This window comes from Notechis scutatus, chromosome 3 (genome assembly GCF_049901735.1).
Source record: "Notechis scutatus isolate UNSWTSFEM ecotype Mainland chromosome 3, rNotScu1.2, whole genome shotgun sequence".
In the NCBI taxonomy this organism is placed as follows: domain Eukaryota; kingdom Metazoa; phylum Chordata; class Lepidosauria; order Squamata; family Elapidae; genus Notechis; species Notechis scutatus.
In genome coordinates, this window is record NC_142011.1 from 208043163 (window position 1) to 208057642 (window position 14480).

A 14480-nucleotide genomic window follows, 5' to 3' on the forward strand; every position below is an offset into this window, starting at 1 on the left:
GGAGCAAGGTGAGTTACGGGGGAGAAAAGGGCCCTGATTCCCTTCATTAGCTGCAGCTGGGAAAACAGGATTTTAAAAGGGCTTTTGTGCACAGCACCTTGCTGGAAGCAAAGTGTGAATTATATTTGTTTGTCGAGGCTTATCTGGGGTCTGGCGTCCTCCCCAACTGTGTGTGTTTCATTGTCTTTCGAAGTCTGCAATTCCTTATCCTGCCTTGTCTCATTAATTGCTGCAGCTGTGGTTTGTGTTGGTTTTTATTTATAATTTAAATGTATTTTGGGTTCGGACTGAATTTCTTCCCTTTAAAGACTGTTCTTGGGAGAGTTTTCTTTTCTCCAGCCAATGATAACTGGACATTGGGGGCCAAGTTAGAGGTATTAAAGGGACTTTAACCTATTTTTTGTGACTTGGTTGCTTTTGTGCCATGCCCCGGGTCATCACATAATCCTTCAAATCTCCTGCACCTTATTTTCCTCCTTGAGGAAAAAATGTTGGTAAGCAAAATATTGTCTGGACAGGAAGCTCTCCACCAACTTTCCCCTCTCGGGCAAAAGGACAAGGGCCAGAAGGTTGAGTTGGATGTCTTGGCTCATGCCTCAAGGTAAAGATTTGGGAGAGGCTTCCAACGTCTTGGGAGAAGCTTGCAACTTCTTGGGAGAGGCTTTCAACTTTGAACCAACCCCCCCCCCCAAATGTGTTCCCATGATCATTTAGCTACCAGCTCTGGTCTCCCAAGGCCACCTCGAAAGACGACGCAAAAGAAGAGAGGAGGGGAAAATACCTTCTTGGCGCCAGTCAACGCTGCCTTCTGGAGCTTGCTGTAGCAATACTTGGCGTAAGTGCTTACCGCCACCCCTACAAGAGAGAAAGGAGGAAGGAGAAAGGAAAAGAGAAAGAAAGTCAGAGCAAAGACAATTCATGAGCCGCCACCCAGGAGGAAGAGGCAAAGAGGAGAGAGACCCAAGCAGCTGACCGAGAAGAAGCCGCGCAACCAGAGAGGTGTGCTGCACAAGAGGTCCCATGGCAAGCAGACCCTCTTCCCCATCTTTCTTGAGCATCTTCCTGAAGTCCCTACCCAAGAAGGGCCCCTGGGGGGGGGTCAAGATTAGGCTTACAGAAGATCCCATCTCAGCAGCGTCCTCTGGAGTCCCATCAAGTCAACTCTTGGCCAGGTGGCACTTCCTTCTTCTGCCTCCTCCTGAATGCTATGAACACACTCTGGCCCATTAACTTCAAATTCAGGAGAGCTACAACTAACAACCTGGGAACAACTAGCCTTGGCCCAGATAGGACCACCAAGTCTTGAGGCTCACTGAGGCCACTTGGAGGTTTGTCCGTGTCCTCGGGTCTATGGAGATTCTCAGTCCTCCAGGTCAAGGTGCTTTTTTTGCAAGAGGCAACTGGACTTTTTTGGTTTTTCTTTGAAGAGCTGAAGAAGCTTCTTGGATGAGATGCGAAATTTCTTCAAAGAAAAACCAGAAAGTCCAGTTGCTTCTTGGGGGAAAAAAACAACAACACCTTTGGGACTGTGTCCTCAGGGTCACCTGAATAGTGCAAATGGGATTTTTTGTTTTTCCTGTAGTCTACAGAAAAATTGCAGACTACGCTACAGGAACCATTTGTACTTCCGTTTGAGATGGAGACAACACAGACTCGTCCCCAATAGCCTTCACCTGTGTTCAACAGTGACGTGACACAGAGCAGAGAAAAAACATCCTGCAGAAAACACAGCTCCACCACACAGTCCTTTCTGCCGTTCCAAGAAGTCTCCACACCCATTTGTACCACTCAGGTGACCCTGAGGACACAGACAAACCTCCAAGTGGCCTCAACGACCCTCTAAAAAGGATGCAAATGACCAGCTTTGTCCGCAAGGAGGATCAATCCTTCCCTTCCCCACCATCCTGTCAGAGCTGAAGAAGCTTCTGGGACGAGAAGCAAAACCAGTGGTGGTATGCTACCGGTTCAGACTGGTTCAGCCGAACTGGTAGTAAAAATAACTACCAGTTCAGCCGAACCAGTTCCTCCAACGATCAACTCAGAGGATAAAAGAAGCGACAAGCGCATAGGTGGGTGGGAGGGTCACTCCTAGCTTTTCGTTAATTCATCCTCTCCGCAGATTGGTGCATTGGAGGGGCACATGCACATGTGTAGGACGTGCACGCGCAATCTCCCACCGAACCGGCAGGAACCAAGGTAGGAACCCACTACTGAGCGAAATGTCTTCAAAGAAAAACCCAGAAAGTCCAGTTGACTCTTGGAAAGAAAGAAAAAAAACACCACCTTTGGGCAAGGAGAACACCACTCTGAGCGAGCTTCTGATCTTCGTTTCCCTCTTCCCAGTTGCAATTTACTATTTACACGCTACGCAGGGTTAGTTTTAACCTTGATTTTCTTGCATGGAAGGAAACCCTCCAAAGGGATAAATTAGCAGCCACGTTAAGCGTGTGAGGCGTACGCAGGCAGAATTTTAATAAATGCGCTTTCAGCGGCCGCCACTCGGCTTTGCCAAATATTCCAATCAGCCCTTATTTTATGGGGAAGATGTCCATTGGGCCGAAATAAGCTGGGCAGGAATGTCAGGAATGCGGGGCGAGGTAGGTCAAAAAAGTCATTTAATATTTTTTTTATGCTCCTCTCACCCACCTCAGACACTCCTGGATAGAAAGACCCAGCTTTCCAGGAGACAAACCCCTGGAGATGGATGCTAAAATCAGGATTTTTGCTATCTATCTATCTATCTATCTATCTATCTATCTATCTATCTATTTTGCATTTGGATCTGTTGTAAAACGGGTCTGTCTGCAAAAGGCAGATTGCATCCTTGCGACCACAATGGCACCCAAAATTTCTGTTGCTAAGTGAAATAGCAATAGCACTTAAGACTTATATGCCGCTTCACAGTGCTTTCTATCCCTCTCTAAGCGGTTTACAGAGTCAGCCTCCTGCTCCCCAACAATTTGAGACCTCATTTTACCCACCATGGAAGGACGGAAGGCTGAGTCAACCTTGAGTTGTTAAGTTAATTTAGCATCCTCTTATGACATTTCTTGCCACCATTAAATGAACCGCCGGAGTTGTTCAGTTAGCAACACGGTCATTAAATGAATCTGGCTTCTCCGTTGACTTTGCTTCCTAGGGGGTCACAAAACAACGGTGGCAAGACAGATCGTAAAATGGGGCAAAACTCAACTAAATCACTTAGCAATGGAAAAGTTGGGATCAATTGTGGTCAGTTGAGAATTAACTGTATTTTGGTTAATGTTCTGCTTGCGGACCCAACAGCCGAGTGGGTCAAAACAGAAGACAAAACCCAAAATACTCAATGCTAATAGAAATCTGGAAGGTGCCATGATGTCACATGCATCAGGTTGCCATTGCATTATATACTCAGTGACATCTGTGCATCAATTAAATTCTTATGTCCTGCCTGTTAAGACGGTTGGAAGCTTCCAACACAACTCAAAGGGGCTTCTGAACTTTGTACAACACCTCTCTTCCATTCATTCAAACAGATTGGCCTTCTTCTAAGCATTTGTCCAGAGGGTGAAAACATAGCTAGCACTGATGATGTTCCCTAGTTGGATCGTGAAACTTTGGGCGGGGTGGGGGGGTGGGGGGAAGCCAACTTAGCTCAGAAAATGCAGAGGACCCGAGCCTACTCCCTTCTAGCACTGATGAGGTTATCTAGTTGGGTCATAAAACGTCTGCAAGAGAACAACCAAGCTCAGAGACCTCCCAGGACCCAACCTCCCTCTCTTCTAGCACTGAGGATGTTCCCTAGTTGGGTCATGAAATGCTTGCAAGAAAACAACCATTCTCAGAAAGCACCCAAGACCCAACCCTACTCTCTCCTAGCCTCGATGGTGTTATCTAGTTGGGCCATGAGACGTCTGCAAGGAAACTTCCAAGCTCCAGAGAGCACCTAGGGACTCCCAGAGAGAGAGAGAGAGAGAGAGAGATCTTCTCATCCAGGATGCTCAGCTGGAACATCGCTTGTTGACGTAACCTAGAGTTGGGAGATCTTCTGAAGCAACTACCACCCTCCATGGACCTCCTCGGAGGGCGACAGTGACGTCACGCATGGTGAGACCTCACTGTGAGTTCTAGAGGACCCTTGTGGCTCCAACTCGGACCAAAGACAGAAAGGTGACACCTCTATTATGCCAGATCCGTTTCTTACCTTAAGGGCGGTGAGCTAGGCCCTTGAACCTTTTCTTCTGGCCAGGACACGCAACCTTTGCCCAGGCAGGTGGACACTCAAACATTGCCCCCACCCTCGTCTCTACCACAGCTGCCCTTTGCAAGAGTCCTCCAAGCTCTGCTCTCTTTGTCTTCACAGGACGCTGAAATACCTAACAGGGTCGTGGTCAAGATTTGTGGACTTCAACTCCCAGAATTCCCCAGCCAGCATTTTGAGGAATTCTGGGAATTGAAGTCCATAGGCTTTAAAGTCGCCAAGTTTGGAGACCCGTGCTTAAGGGGGTTGCCGTTAGCTGGGTCACGGCCCATCAGACTTTGCAGTCATAATATGGGTTCCAGGCAGGGGTGGGATTCTACCGGTTCGGATCAGTTCGGGTGAACTAGTAGTTCTGGTGATCGTTTAGCCCCGCCCGCCCACCCCTGCTCTTTCCTGGGCTTTATTTCCTTGTTTTGGAGCGCAGCTGATTTGCGCGGCAGAGTGGTTTTTGCCATGCCTCAGCTGTTTTACTCATGGGGCTGCAGTGGAAGGTAAGTATTATAACTGAAAATGGGCTTTTTTAAAAGGTGGGCATGTGCGTGAAGCACGCAATCGCCAAATCAATTCTTACGCCAGTTGAATCGCATTTGTCGTGCCCCTGTCAGAGTCTGAATCCCAAGACGAAGATGACTAGCTGACAGGGAGCAGGAGTGTGGCTCCATTGGCTGTGGGGGAAACTGAGGAACGGCAAAGTCTGGCTGGGCAAAGCAGGGGAGAGGTAGAACAAGGGAGAGGGAGTTCAGAGGAAGACCTAGGCCCATCCCCTCTTCATCCTAGGGCATGCAGGGAGAAGAGAGCAACATGTGTTGCAAGGCTTACGGGGGAGGAATGGGCCCTGATTCCCTTCATTAGGCACATCTGGGAAGAGTTTAAAAGAGATGCATGCTGAGTGCGGCCGCTGCTGGGAGAAAACTTGAGTTTATTTTGTATTGACTTTGGTTACCTGTGTTCTTGACATCCTCCCAACCGTGTTGAGTTATTGCCACTCCTTCAGGTCTGGAATACTTGCTCCTGCCATGCCAGACTAATTACCTCATTTTGCCTTGATTGGACTTTAAGTTACAGTTTTTATTGACCACATTTTGGACTTGATTCTCTGCAGTCAAAGATTGTTCCTGGGAAGAGTTTTTCCCCCAGCCAAAAGGTAACCGGGACATTGGGGGCAAAGTTGGAGCTAATAAAGGGACTCCTAGCGATTATCTGACTGTGTTGCCTTTGTGCCACGCCCCAGGTCATCACAGCACCACTGGTTCCACGGTAACCCTGCGTTCCATAAATTACTTTATCTTGCAGTCAATCCCGCATTGGGGCTACAGGTTCAGCGTGTGCACCCAGGTCGCCCATGAACCTACATCACAGGTATGTTGGCATGACGCAGACGACGGACAAATGGAAGGAGGCCCGCCCCCCTTCCTGGTTAGGAAAACTGCTATTTCCTCTTACAACCCTCGACTTCCAGATTCCTGACTCCCCAGTGAGATAGGAGGACAACTTGCAGAGGGCAACCTGTGGCAGAGCCAGCCTTGACCACGAGCAAAAGAATGTTGGACCAAAGTCAGTAGGTGTTGGTGGAAAACGTGATTAGCAGTAGGTTCCCCCCAAAATCAGGCTGTAGAGACGCCCCCCCAAATTAGCAGCTAGGAGAAGAATGAAGCCGTGTTATGGGGAGACCAAGCAGAGACTAAGAAGCTGCAGAGAACAAAGGGAAGCTGTGGACTAGACTAAGGAGAAGAGGCTGCTAAAGGAAGGTTTGGTTCTCACGCCCTACCATCGTGGTCTTCAACATAAGGTTTGGGTTTTTTTCTCAATTTGGACTTCTTCTTACTGTTTCTCTCCAGAAGATCTTTAATGTGCTGAGTCACTGAGGAACAAAGAGAAGGATGAGGACGATGGGGATGGAAGACAAAGGCAGAACAGGTGTGGGAGACAATGCGCTTTTCCAACATTCACACAGGGGTGGGATTCAGCCAGTTCGGATTGGTTCGGGAAAACCGGATGTTACATTTACAACACCTGGTTTGCCAAACCGGTAGCTGAACCGACCAACTGGCCTCTCCTCCCCTCCCCCTTCCATACGGCCTATTTTGGATGCAGATAAGTGCAGGGTCCGCGTGGAAGCTCTGCGTGTCAGGGCTCCAACATGCACCCCCATTCAAATCACAAGTCTCCAGCTGCATCCCTCAGAGTAAAATTGATTGATTTATTAGGAGTTGACATGTTGGCATTTCCCGGTTGCAGCCGACTCTGACACATCATTCATTTCCCCCTTGACCCTGGTCTTCCCCCCCACTCCCTGGATGAGACACATCCATAGCCAAGAGTCATCGATCATGCTCTCCAGTAATAATCTTGCGGGCCAACAGCTTCGGCTACCAAGGCGATTATCTGAGGCATTTAAGGAATGCACTGCTTTCTCCCACTCCCTTTCTGCTGGCAACTAAGAAGACCAAAGGAGCATTTTTTTAGTTGACACTAAGAGGGCGAAAAATGCAGCTTCCGGAAGTCCAGAAATGGGCCTGTTTCTGGATTCCGGAGGGCCTCTGGAGCCTGGGGAAGGCTGTTTTCACCCTCTCAGAGGCCCGAGGGAAGCCTCCGGACTCTGGGGAAGGCGAAAAATGGCCCTCCCAGAAGCTCCGGTAGGCCACGCCCACCCAGCAACCCGGGCAGCGAACCGGTTGCTGGGATTTTTGAATCCCACCCCTGCGATCACGCCTTCAAAACGGTACTTGAGAAGTTCCCAGGCCTTCTTCATCGTGGGCCCAGGGGATCCGGGAAGGAGAAGGAATTTGCCTCCAAACCACACAGAAGACACCATAAAGATATGTTGAGAAGTTGGGAGTTTTGATTTTGGGTCCAAAAAACAAAACAAAAAAAGAAGATCAGCATATTCTCAAGGCCAGGAAAATACAACTTATTTACTCTGGAGTTCATTTGGGGGTCACCTCTATCTCCAGCCTGTTACAGGTAATCCTCGATTCACAGTCCTTCATTTAATGACCGCTCAAAGTTTACAACGGCACTGAAAAAATGAGCCTTTTTCCCCCCACTTACAATCATTGCATCCCCGTGGTCACAGGATCGAAATTCAGACACTCAGCAACGGACTCGTATTTATGACGGTTAAACCCGATCCCCTTTTGCAACCTTCCGACAAGCCATGGCAATGGGGAAGGCAGATTCACTTAACGACCGTGGGACTAACTTAAACCACTGCAGCGATTCACTGAACAGCCGGGGCAAGGAAGGTTGCAAAATGGGGCGAAGCTCACTTAGCAACGGTCTTGCTTAGAGACAGGAGTGTTGAGCTCAAGTGGGATCCTAAGTCAAGGACTACCTGTATTTTGTCTTTCCTGGATCAATCATTGAGTTGTAGGTCACCAATCAAGGAGATCTTCGGTCCTCCAGGTCATGGTTGGCCTAAAGGTCCTTTATCAGGAGGCAACTGGACTTTCTGGTTTTTCTTGGAAGAGATTTCACTTCTCCTCTAAGAAGCTTCTTCAACTCTGACTAGGATGGTGGGAAATGGAAAGATTTATATTCCTTGCAGACAGCTGGTCATTTGCATCCTTTTAGAGGGTCGTTGAGGCCATTTGGAGGTTTGTCTTTGTCATTTGCATCACCTGGTTTGAAGGAGGGGTCCAAGAGCCCAACTGAACAGGCCTCTCTCAACAGAGAAGGAGGGATACAACATCATCTACCTCCAGTCTACAACTCAGTCCTTTCAGCGGCTCCAAGAAGGCTCCCCACCCATTTGAACCACTCAGGTGACCCTGAGGACACAGACAAACCTCCAAGTGGCCTCAACGACTCACTAAAAGAATGCAAATGACCAGATGTCTGCAAGGAGTATAAATCCTCCCATTCCCCACCATCCTGTCAGAGCTGAAGAAGCTTCTGGGATGAGAAGTGAAATGTCTTCAAAGAAAAAAACAAGAAAGTCCAGTTGCCTCTTGAAAAAAAAAAAGCACCTTTGGGAATGAACGGAGATAGTAACAACAATGGTACACATGAAATGAAATCCTTCCACCGTTGAGTTCTCACTCAAGGCCAGTGAGAACTACTAACCACAAAAGCAAACAATAAAAAATAAACAGTAGTGAATGTTGGGTAAATAGTTTGGGAAGTGAAATTGTTGAAGACCTGAGTCTACCAAATAAGCTATTCTTTCTCCTAGGATTATCAGATGCGCGTAGTGCATATTTCCTAGCCTTTCCTGATATAATGGAGTCCAGTTACTGTCGTCTTAGAACAGAGAAGCCACAGTTGGTCAGCTAGTCTAATACTTTCTGTAACTAAAGCATTTCCGGTCAGTCTCCTTATATCTTGTGATGTAAGCTGTTAGAGAACTACTGATTTTATAATGTTTCTATCCTGGACAAAGTGATTAATGTGCAGAATACAAAATAATAAGAGTTGGGAAGAACCTTGGAGGCTTTCTACCACCCCTTCAAGAAGGCGACCTTACACCATTCTGGAGAAATGGATATCCAATCTCTTCTTTAAAACCTCCGGTGATGGAAGCATCCACAACTTCTGAAGGCAAGACGTTCCACTTGTTCTCACTGTCAGGAAATCTCTCCTTTTTCTCAAAGTTGGTTCTCTCCTCGATTAGTTTCCATCCGTTACTTCTTGTCCTGCCTTCAAGGTTCTTTGGAGAATCGGTCAACCTTCTCTTCTCCATGATAGCCCCTCAACTATTGCAAGACTATCATGCCACCCCCTAGTCCTTCTGTTCGATGGGTAGACCTACCTAGCTCCCTCAATTGTCCATCATATGGTGTAGCCTCCAGACCATCATCTTAGATACTCTTCTCTGCACTATTTCTATGGCATCAACATCTCAACATAGAACTTCTAACCTAGTCCAATCCCATGCTTGCGCAGGAGACCCCATACCATCTTGGACAAATAGCTGTCCAGTCTCTTCTTGAAAACCACCAGTGATGGAGCACCCATAACTCCTGAAGGCAACTTCTGTTCCATGGTTGTTTCTTCTCGCTATCAGGATGTTTCTCCTTATTTCTAGGTTGGACATATCTAGTTCCTGCCACATCGTATGGTTTTAACCTATAGTCCCCACAATCTTTTTTGCACTCTTTCTAGACTACAAAAGTGCTCCGAAGTCCAGCTGAGGACCACCCACCAGAGCTACCATCTTATCCCGCTGAATTGCTGACGTTCATCCATCCGTTCTTGTGGGTGAAACGAGACACTCCATTCAAGGAGTACATTGCAGTCGACGACCAAAGTCGTCTTCTGCAAGTCCAACCATCCATGTGAATGTGCCAGAGGGAGGGGAGGAGGTCCAGTACCTTGAGATGACTTCCTTGGCTGCCAATCCGAGGGCTTGGCGCTGTGTTGGAAAGCCTCAGAGATGACACAATGGACCTCCGCAGGCTTTACACTGATGTGGATGCTACTAGCATGTTGACAGTGTCCCCTGTCCTTGTAATCTCCTCCTCCTCTTGCTCCTCTACCTACTTCCTCCTGCTCCTTGTTTATCTCCTCCTCTTAGATGATAAAGAGGAGGAGATAAACAAGGAGCAGGAGGAAGTAGATAGAGGAGCAATCTCCTCCTCTTCTCCTCCTTCTCCTCTTCCTCATCTATCTCCTCACCCGTCAACTCTAGGGGGAAAAACACACACATACACACACCTTGTTAAGGACACCAGGGGGCTCCAGAGAAAAGGAGTCTCGATTTAACCCACCGCCTGTGATTCAACAAGGCTGGAGTTTTAATCGGGAAGGGAGGCGGAGGACCGCACAACACAAAAGCACAAGAGAGGGCCTGTGCGGCCAACTTGCTGTCGCCCACACACCACCTCGCATCACAAAGAGCCACAAGCAAAGAACAAGGGCTTGCAATGTCAGGGCCTGCCAGCATGGGTGTGGGGTGGCAGAGGCCAGGAAGGACTGAGTCAAAACCCCAAACAAGTCAGCCTCTGTTTTGTGCCTGCAATGGGGGTGGGGGACCCCAGCCAGGAGAAAACAAGAAAAGGGGCCGTCTTGAAGAAACGGCAGAAATTGGCATCTCTGGAACGCCCACCAAATGTCCTCAAGAGTCAGGAACTTGGAACGGCCGACTCGGAGCCAAAACAAGTCGGAACCTTGTGGTCTGGTTTTGATGAAGGCTAATAAAGGAGAATTGTTTGTAGCTCAGGGTTGGCGTGGAGGGTCCTTGGCGCTCTCAGAGCTGGGCTGTTTTCTTGCAGGCGTTTTATTACTGTGCTAGGTAACAGCATCAGTGCTAGGAGGAAGAATGGTGTGCGGAGTGTAAGTGGAGGCGGTGGACAAGGACTGTGGAGTCATTGGTGCTCTCTGAGCTTGGTGGTTTTCGTGCAGACGTTTTATTACTCAACTAGGTAACATCTTCAATGATCCTTCCTTCCTTCCCTTCCCTTCCTTCTCCTTGTTGCTGTCTGAGCTTGGTGGTTTTCTTGCAGATGTTTCATTACCCAACTAGGTAGGTGACCCTTCCTTCCTTCCTTCCTTCCTTCCTTCCTTCCTTCCTTCCTTCCTTCCTTCCTTCCTTCCTTCCTTCCTTCTTTCCTTCCTTCTTTCTCCTTGGTGCTCTCTGAGCTAATGTTTTCTTGCAGTCGTTTCATGACCCAACTAGATAACATCATCAGTCATCCTTCCTTCCTTCTTTCCTTCCTTCCTTCCCACCCTCCCTTCCCTTCCCTTCCCTTCCCTTCCCTTCCCTTCCCTTCCTTCCTTCACCTTGTTGCTGTCTGAGCTTGGTGGTTGTCTTGCAGACATTTTATTACCCAACTAGGTAACATCATCAGTGGTTCCTTCCTTCCTTCCTTCCTTCCTTCCTTCCTTCCTTCCTTCCTTCCTTCCTTCCTTCCTCCCTCCCTCCCTCCCTCCCTCCCTCCCTCTTCCTCCCTCCCTTTCTCCTTAGTGATCTCTGAGCTTGGTGGTTTTCTTACAGATGTTTCATGACCCAACTAGGTAACATCGTCAGCGCTAGAAGGGAGAGGGGTTATTTCACCTTATATAGCACTGGCAATGTTATCTAGTTAGCTAATGAAACTGCAAAAAAAAAAAAAAAACACAACCAGGCTCAGAAACCACCAAGGACCCCACAGTCATCATTCTTCTCCTCCTGCACTCCAAACATCTCACTCCCTTCCAGCACGATTACCTGGCTGGGTCAGGAAATGTCTGCAAGAAAACTACCAAGCTCACAGAGCACCAAGGACCCCTCAGTCCTCCTCCTCCTCCCTTCTAGCACTGATGATGTTCTCTAGTTGGGTCATGAAATGTCTGCAAGAAAACCACCAAGCTCAGAGAGCACCAAGGACTCCCTTATTTTGCTCAGTCCCTCTTTTGCTCAGAGTAAATATTCCAAGTTTCTCAACTACAGGTAATCCTCAACGTACGACCACAATTGGAAATCAGACTTTCCATTGCTAAGCAGGGCAACCTTTAAGTGAGCTGGGCTCCAATTTTAAAAGCTTTTTATCCGATGGGATTGTTCAGCGAAACTCTCCTTAACAATTCTACAACTTCTTTTGCCACAATTGCTAAGCCATCCGCTGTTGTTAGGCGGAATCTGGGTTTCCCTTTGGACTTCGCCTGTCGGAAACTGTGTCTCTCATCCAACTAAGAACCGGATCCAACCTAGTTTTCATTTTAGAAAGGGTGCAGAGAAGAGCAATGAAGACAATTAGGGGCTTAGAGGATAAAACATACAAGGAACGGTTGCTGCAATTTGGGTAAAGGTAAAGGTTCCCCTCCTGGCACATCCGTGCTAGTCGTTTCCGGCACTAGGGGGCGGTACTAATCTCCGTCACAAAGCTGAAGAAGAGCCAGCGCTGTCCGAAGACGTCTCCGTGGTTATGTGGCCGGTAGGACTAACCACCTTCAAAGGAGCACGGAGCGCTGTTCCCTTCCCACCAAAGGGGTCACTATTTTTCTACTTGCATCTTTTACGTGCTTTCGAACTGCTAGGTTGGCAGAAGCTGGGACAAGTAATGGGAGCTCACTCTGTGACGCGGCGCTAGGGATTCGAACCGCCGAACTGCCGGCCTTTCTGATTGACAAGCTCAGCGTCTTAGCCACTGAGCCACTGCGTCCCCTATTGAATATGTCCAGTTTAATGAAGAGAAGGACCAGGGGAGACATGATAGCAGTGTTTCAAAGAAGAGGGAGTCAAGCTATTCTCCAAAGCACCTGAAGAGGCAGGACAAGAAGCAACGGATGGAAAGTCATCAAGGAGAGAAGCAACCTAGAACTAAGGAGAAATTTCCTGACAGTGAGGAGAATTAACCAGTGAAACAGCTTGTCACCAGAAATTATGGGTGCTCCAACACTGAATGTTTTTCAGAAGAGACAAGACAGCCACTTATCTGAAATGGTACAGGAGGGGTCTCCTGCTTGAAAAGGGGGTTGGACTAGAAGACCTCCAGGGTCCCTTTCGGTCCTATGACTCTATGACTGCCAAGATCATTTTCCAATTACACGAAAATCATCCACGCCGACCAACAATTTGGATGGAATACGCTCATCCTTTTATCAAAACTGTTGTGCAAAAACAGTTGTAAATGTATACGAGGTGCCTCACATGTCTAATTTTATGATGGTGGCTTTGTTATTTCTTGTACTTGTTGTTGTCCTTTGTTCTGTTTCACTATAGAGACATTTTTAAAAAATAATGCAAAAAGAAAAAAGAAAAAAAGAATGTTGTTTGCATTATGGAGACCAGTTACGTAATTTAGCTTTGCAAGGCATATTTATTTTCTCGCAGAACTTCCAGCCTGGAGAAGTGTTTGTTAATTTGCTTGAAGGGCCAGCCAAAACTGGAGGAATTTTTCAGCAAATATCGAAAGACAAAAAAAACCTCCAGTGGAAAAATGATGGTGTTTAAAGCGTCTTGAGATTCTGCTCAATTTGGTGAGATTATAAACTGAAAAGCCTGCGTTGTTTTCACCAGTCTTCTTCTGATTTTCTTTCGACGGCTTTTCGTTCCAAAAAAGAAGAAGGAGAAGGAGAAGGAGAAGGAGGAGGAGGAGGAGGAGGAGGAGGAGGAGGAGGAGGAGGAGGAGGAGGAGGAGGAGGAGGAGGAGGAGGAGGAGGAGAAGGAGAAGAAGAAGAAGAAGAAGAAGAAGAAGAAGAAGAAGAAGAAGAAGAAGAAGAAGAAGAAGAAGAAGAAGAAGAAGAAGAAGAAGAAGAAGAAGAAGAAGAAGAAGAAGAAGAAGAAGAAGAAGAAGAAGAAGAAGAAGAAGAAGAAGCCAAGTGTCTCGTGAAAAACTGGAGCAAAAAGAGGATTTGTCATCTCTTCAAATGTTCTTGAGATGCTTCAGTGAAAGCTGTGGTTAAAAATAAGGTTTTGACAGAGGCCTCCCAATGTTTCGGCCTCCTTCCCTTTGCAGAAGCCACCTCACGTGGTGCTTTAAGGCTGCACTGGAAACGAATTCAAGAATCCAAGACCCAAGTTCCTAGACCTCATGAAAAACGAGTCCTGTTTCTGGGTACTGCTCTATGGTGGCAAAGTATTTTCCAGTTCCGCTGCCTGAAAAATAATGACAATATCTGTTATTCTTGCTTTTTTCAGGAGTGTCCCAAAGGTGTTTTTTTTTCAAGAGGCAACTGGACTTTATACTTCTTGCGGACAGCTGGTCATTTGCATCCTTTTAGAGGGTCGTTGAGGACACCTGGAGGTTTATTTATGTCTTCAGTTGTCCACGAGGTGCTTTTTTCAAGAGGCAATTGGACTTTCTGTTTTTTTCTTTGAAGACATTTCACTTCTCATCCAAAAAGCTTCTTCAGCTCTGACGGGATGATGGAGAATGGAAGGATTTATACTCCTTGCAGACAGTTGGTCATTTGCATCCTTTTAGAGAGTGGCTGAAGCCATCTGGAGGTTTATCTGTGTCTTCAAAGAAAAACCAGAAAGTCCAGATGCATCTTGAGAAAGCACCCTTGGGACAACCATGAACTGGATGACCAAGTATATCTCCATAGATGTTTTTCAGGACAAATGGGCCAGTTTTGAGCCAAATTCTGCAGAGGTGACCTCTTAGATGCAAAGAACTTCTAGATTCCTTGAAGATCTCCAGAAATTACATCAGCTTCTGCGAACTGGTATCGTCCAACTGGCGATCCTTGGAATGTCCAGCCATCAAGAACAAAATCCCAAACGTTGCAGGAGGATCTTCACACAGGGAGCCCAGTTGGAGACCATGGGGTGGAGACTGGTGAGAAACCTAGACTTTGGTCTCCAAGGTCTAGGTTC

At 47.3% G+C, this 14480-nt stretch overlaps 1 protein-coding gene across 3 annotated transcripts in view; it reads right to left on the reverse strand.

Annotated features, from left to right (window-relative positions):
- ARHGAP39 (Rho GTPase activating protein 39) overlaps positions 1-14480 on the reverse strand; it is a 162227-nt gene that overhangs the window by 20998 nt on the left and 126749 nt on the right. The window contains exons 6-7 of one of the 3 annotated variants that reach the window (XM_087958885.1): positions 6009-6101; positions 782-855 (exon numbers count right to left, since the gene is read on the reverse strand). The exons of 1 other annotated variant lie outside the window; for it this stretch is intronic. In XM_087958885.1, coding sequence (XP_087815011.1) covers positions 782-855; positions 6009-6101 — 167 coding nt within the window. The remainder of the gene's footprint in view (positions 1-781; positions 856-6008; positions 6102-14480) is intronic. One more of the 3 variants, XM_087958886.1, reaches the window with a different exon arrangement.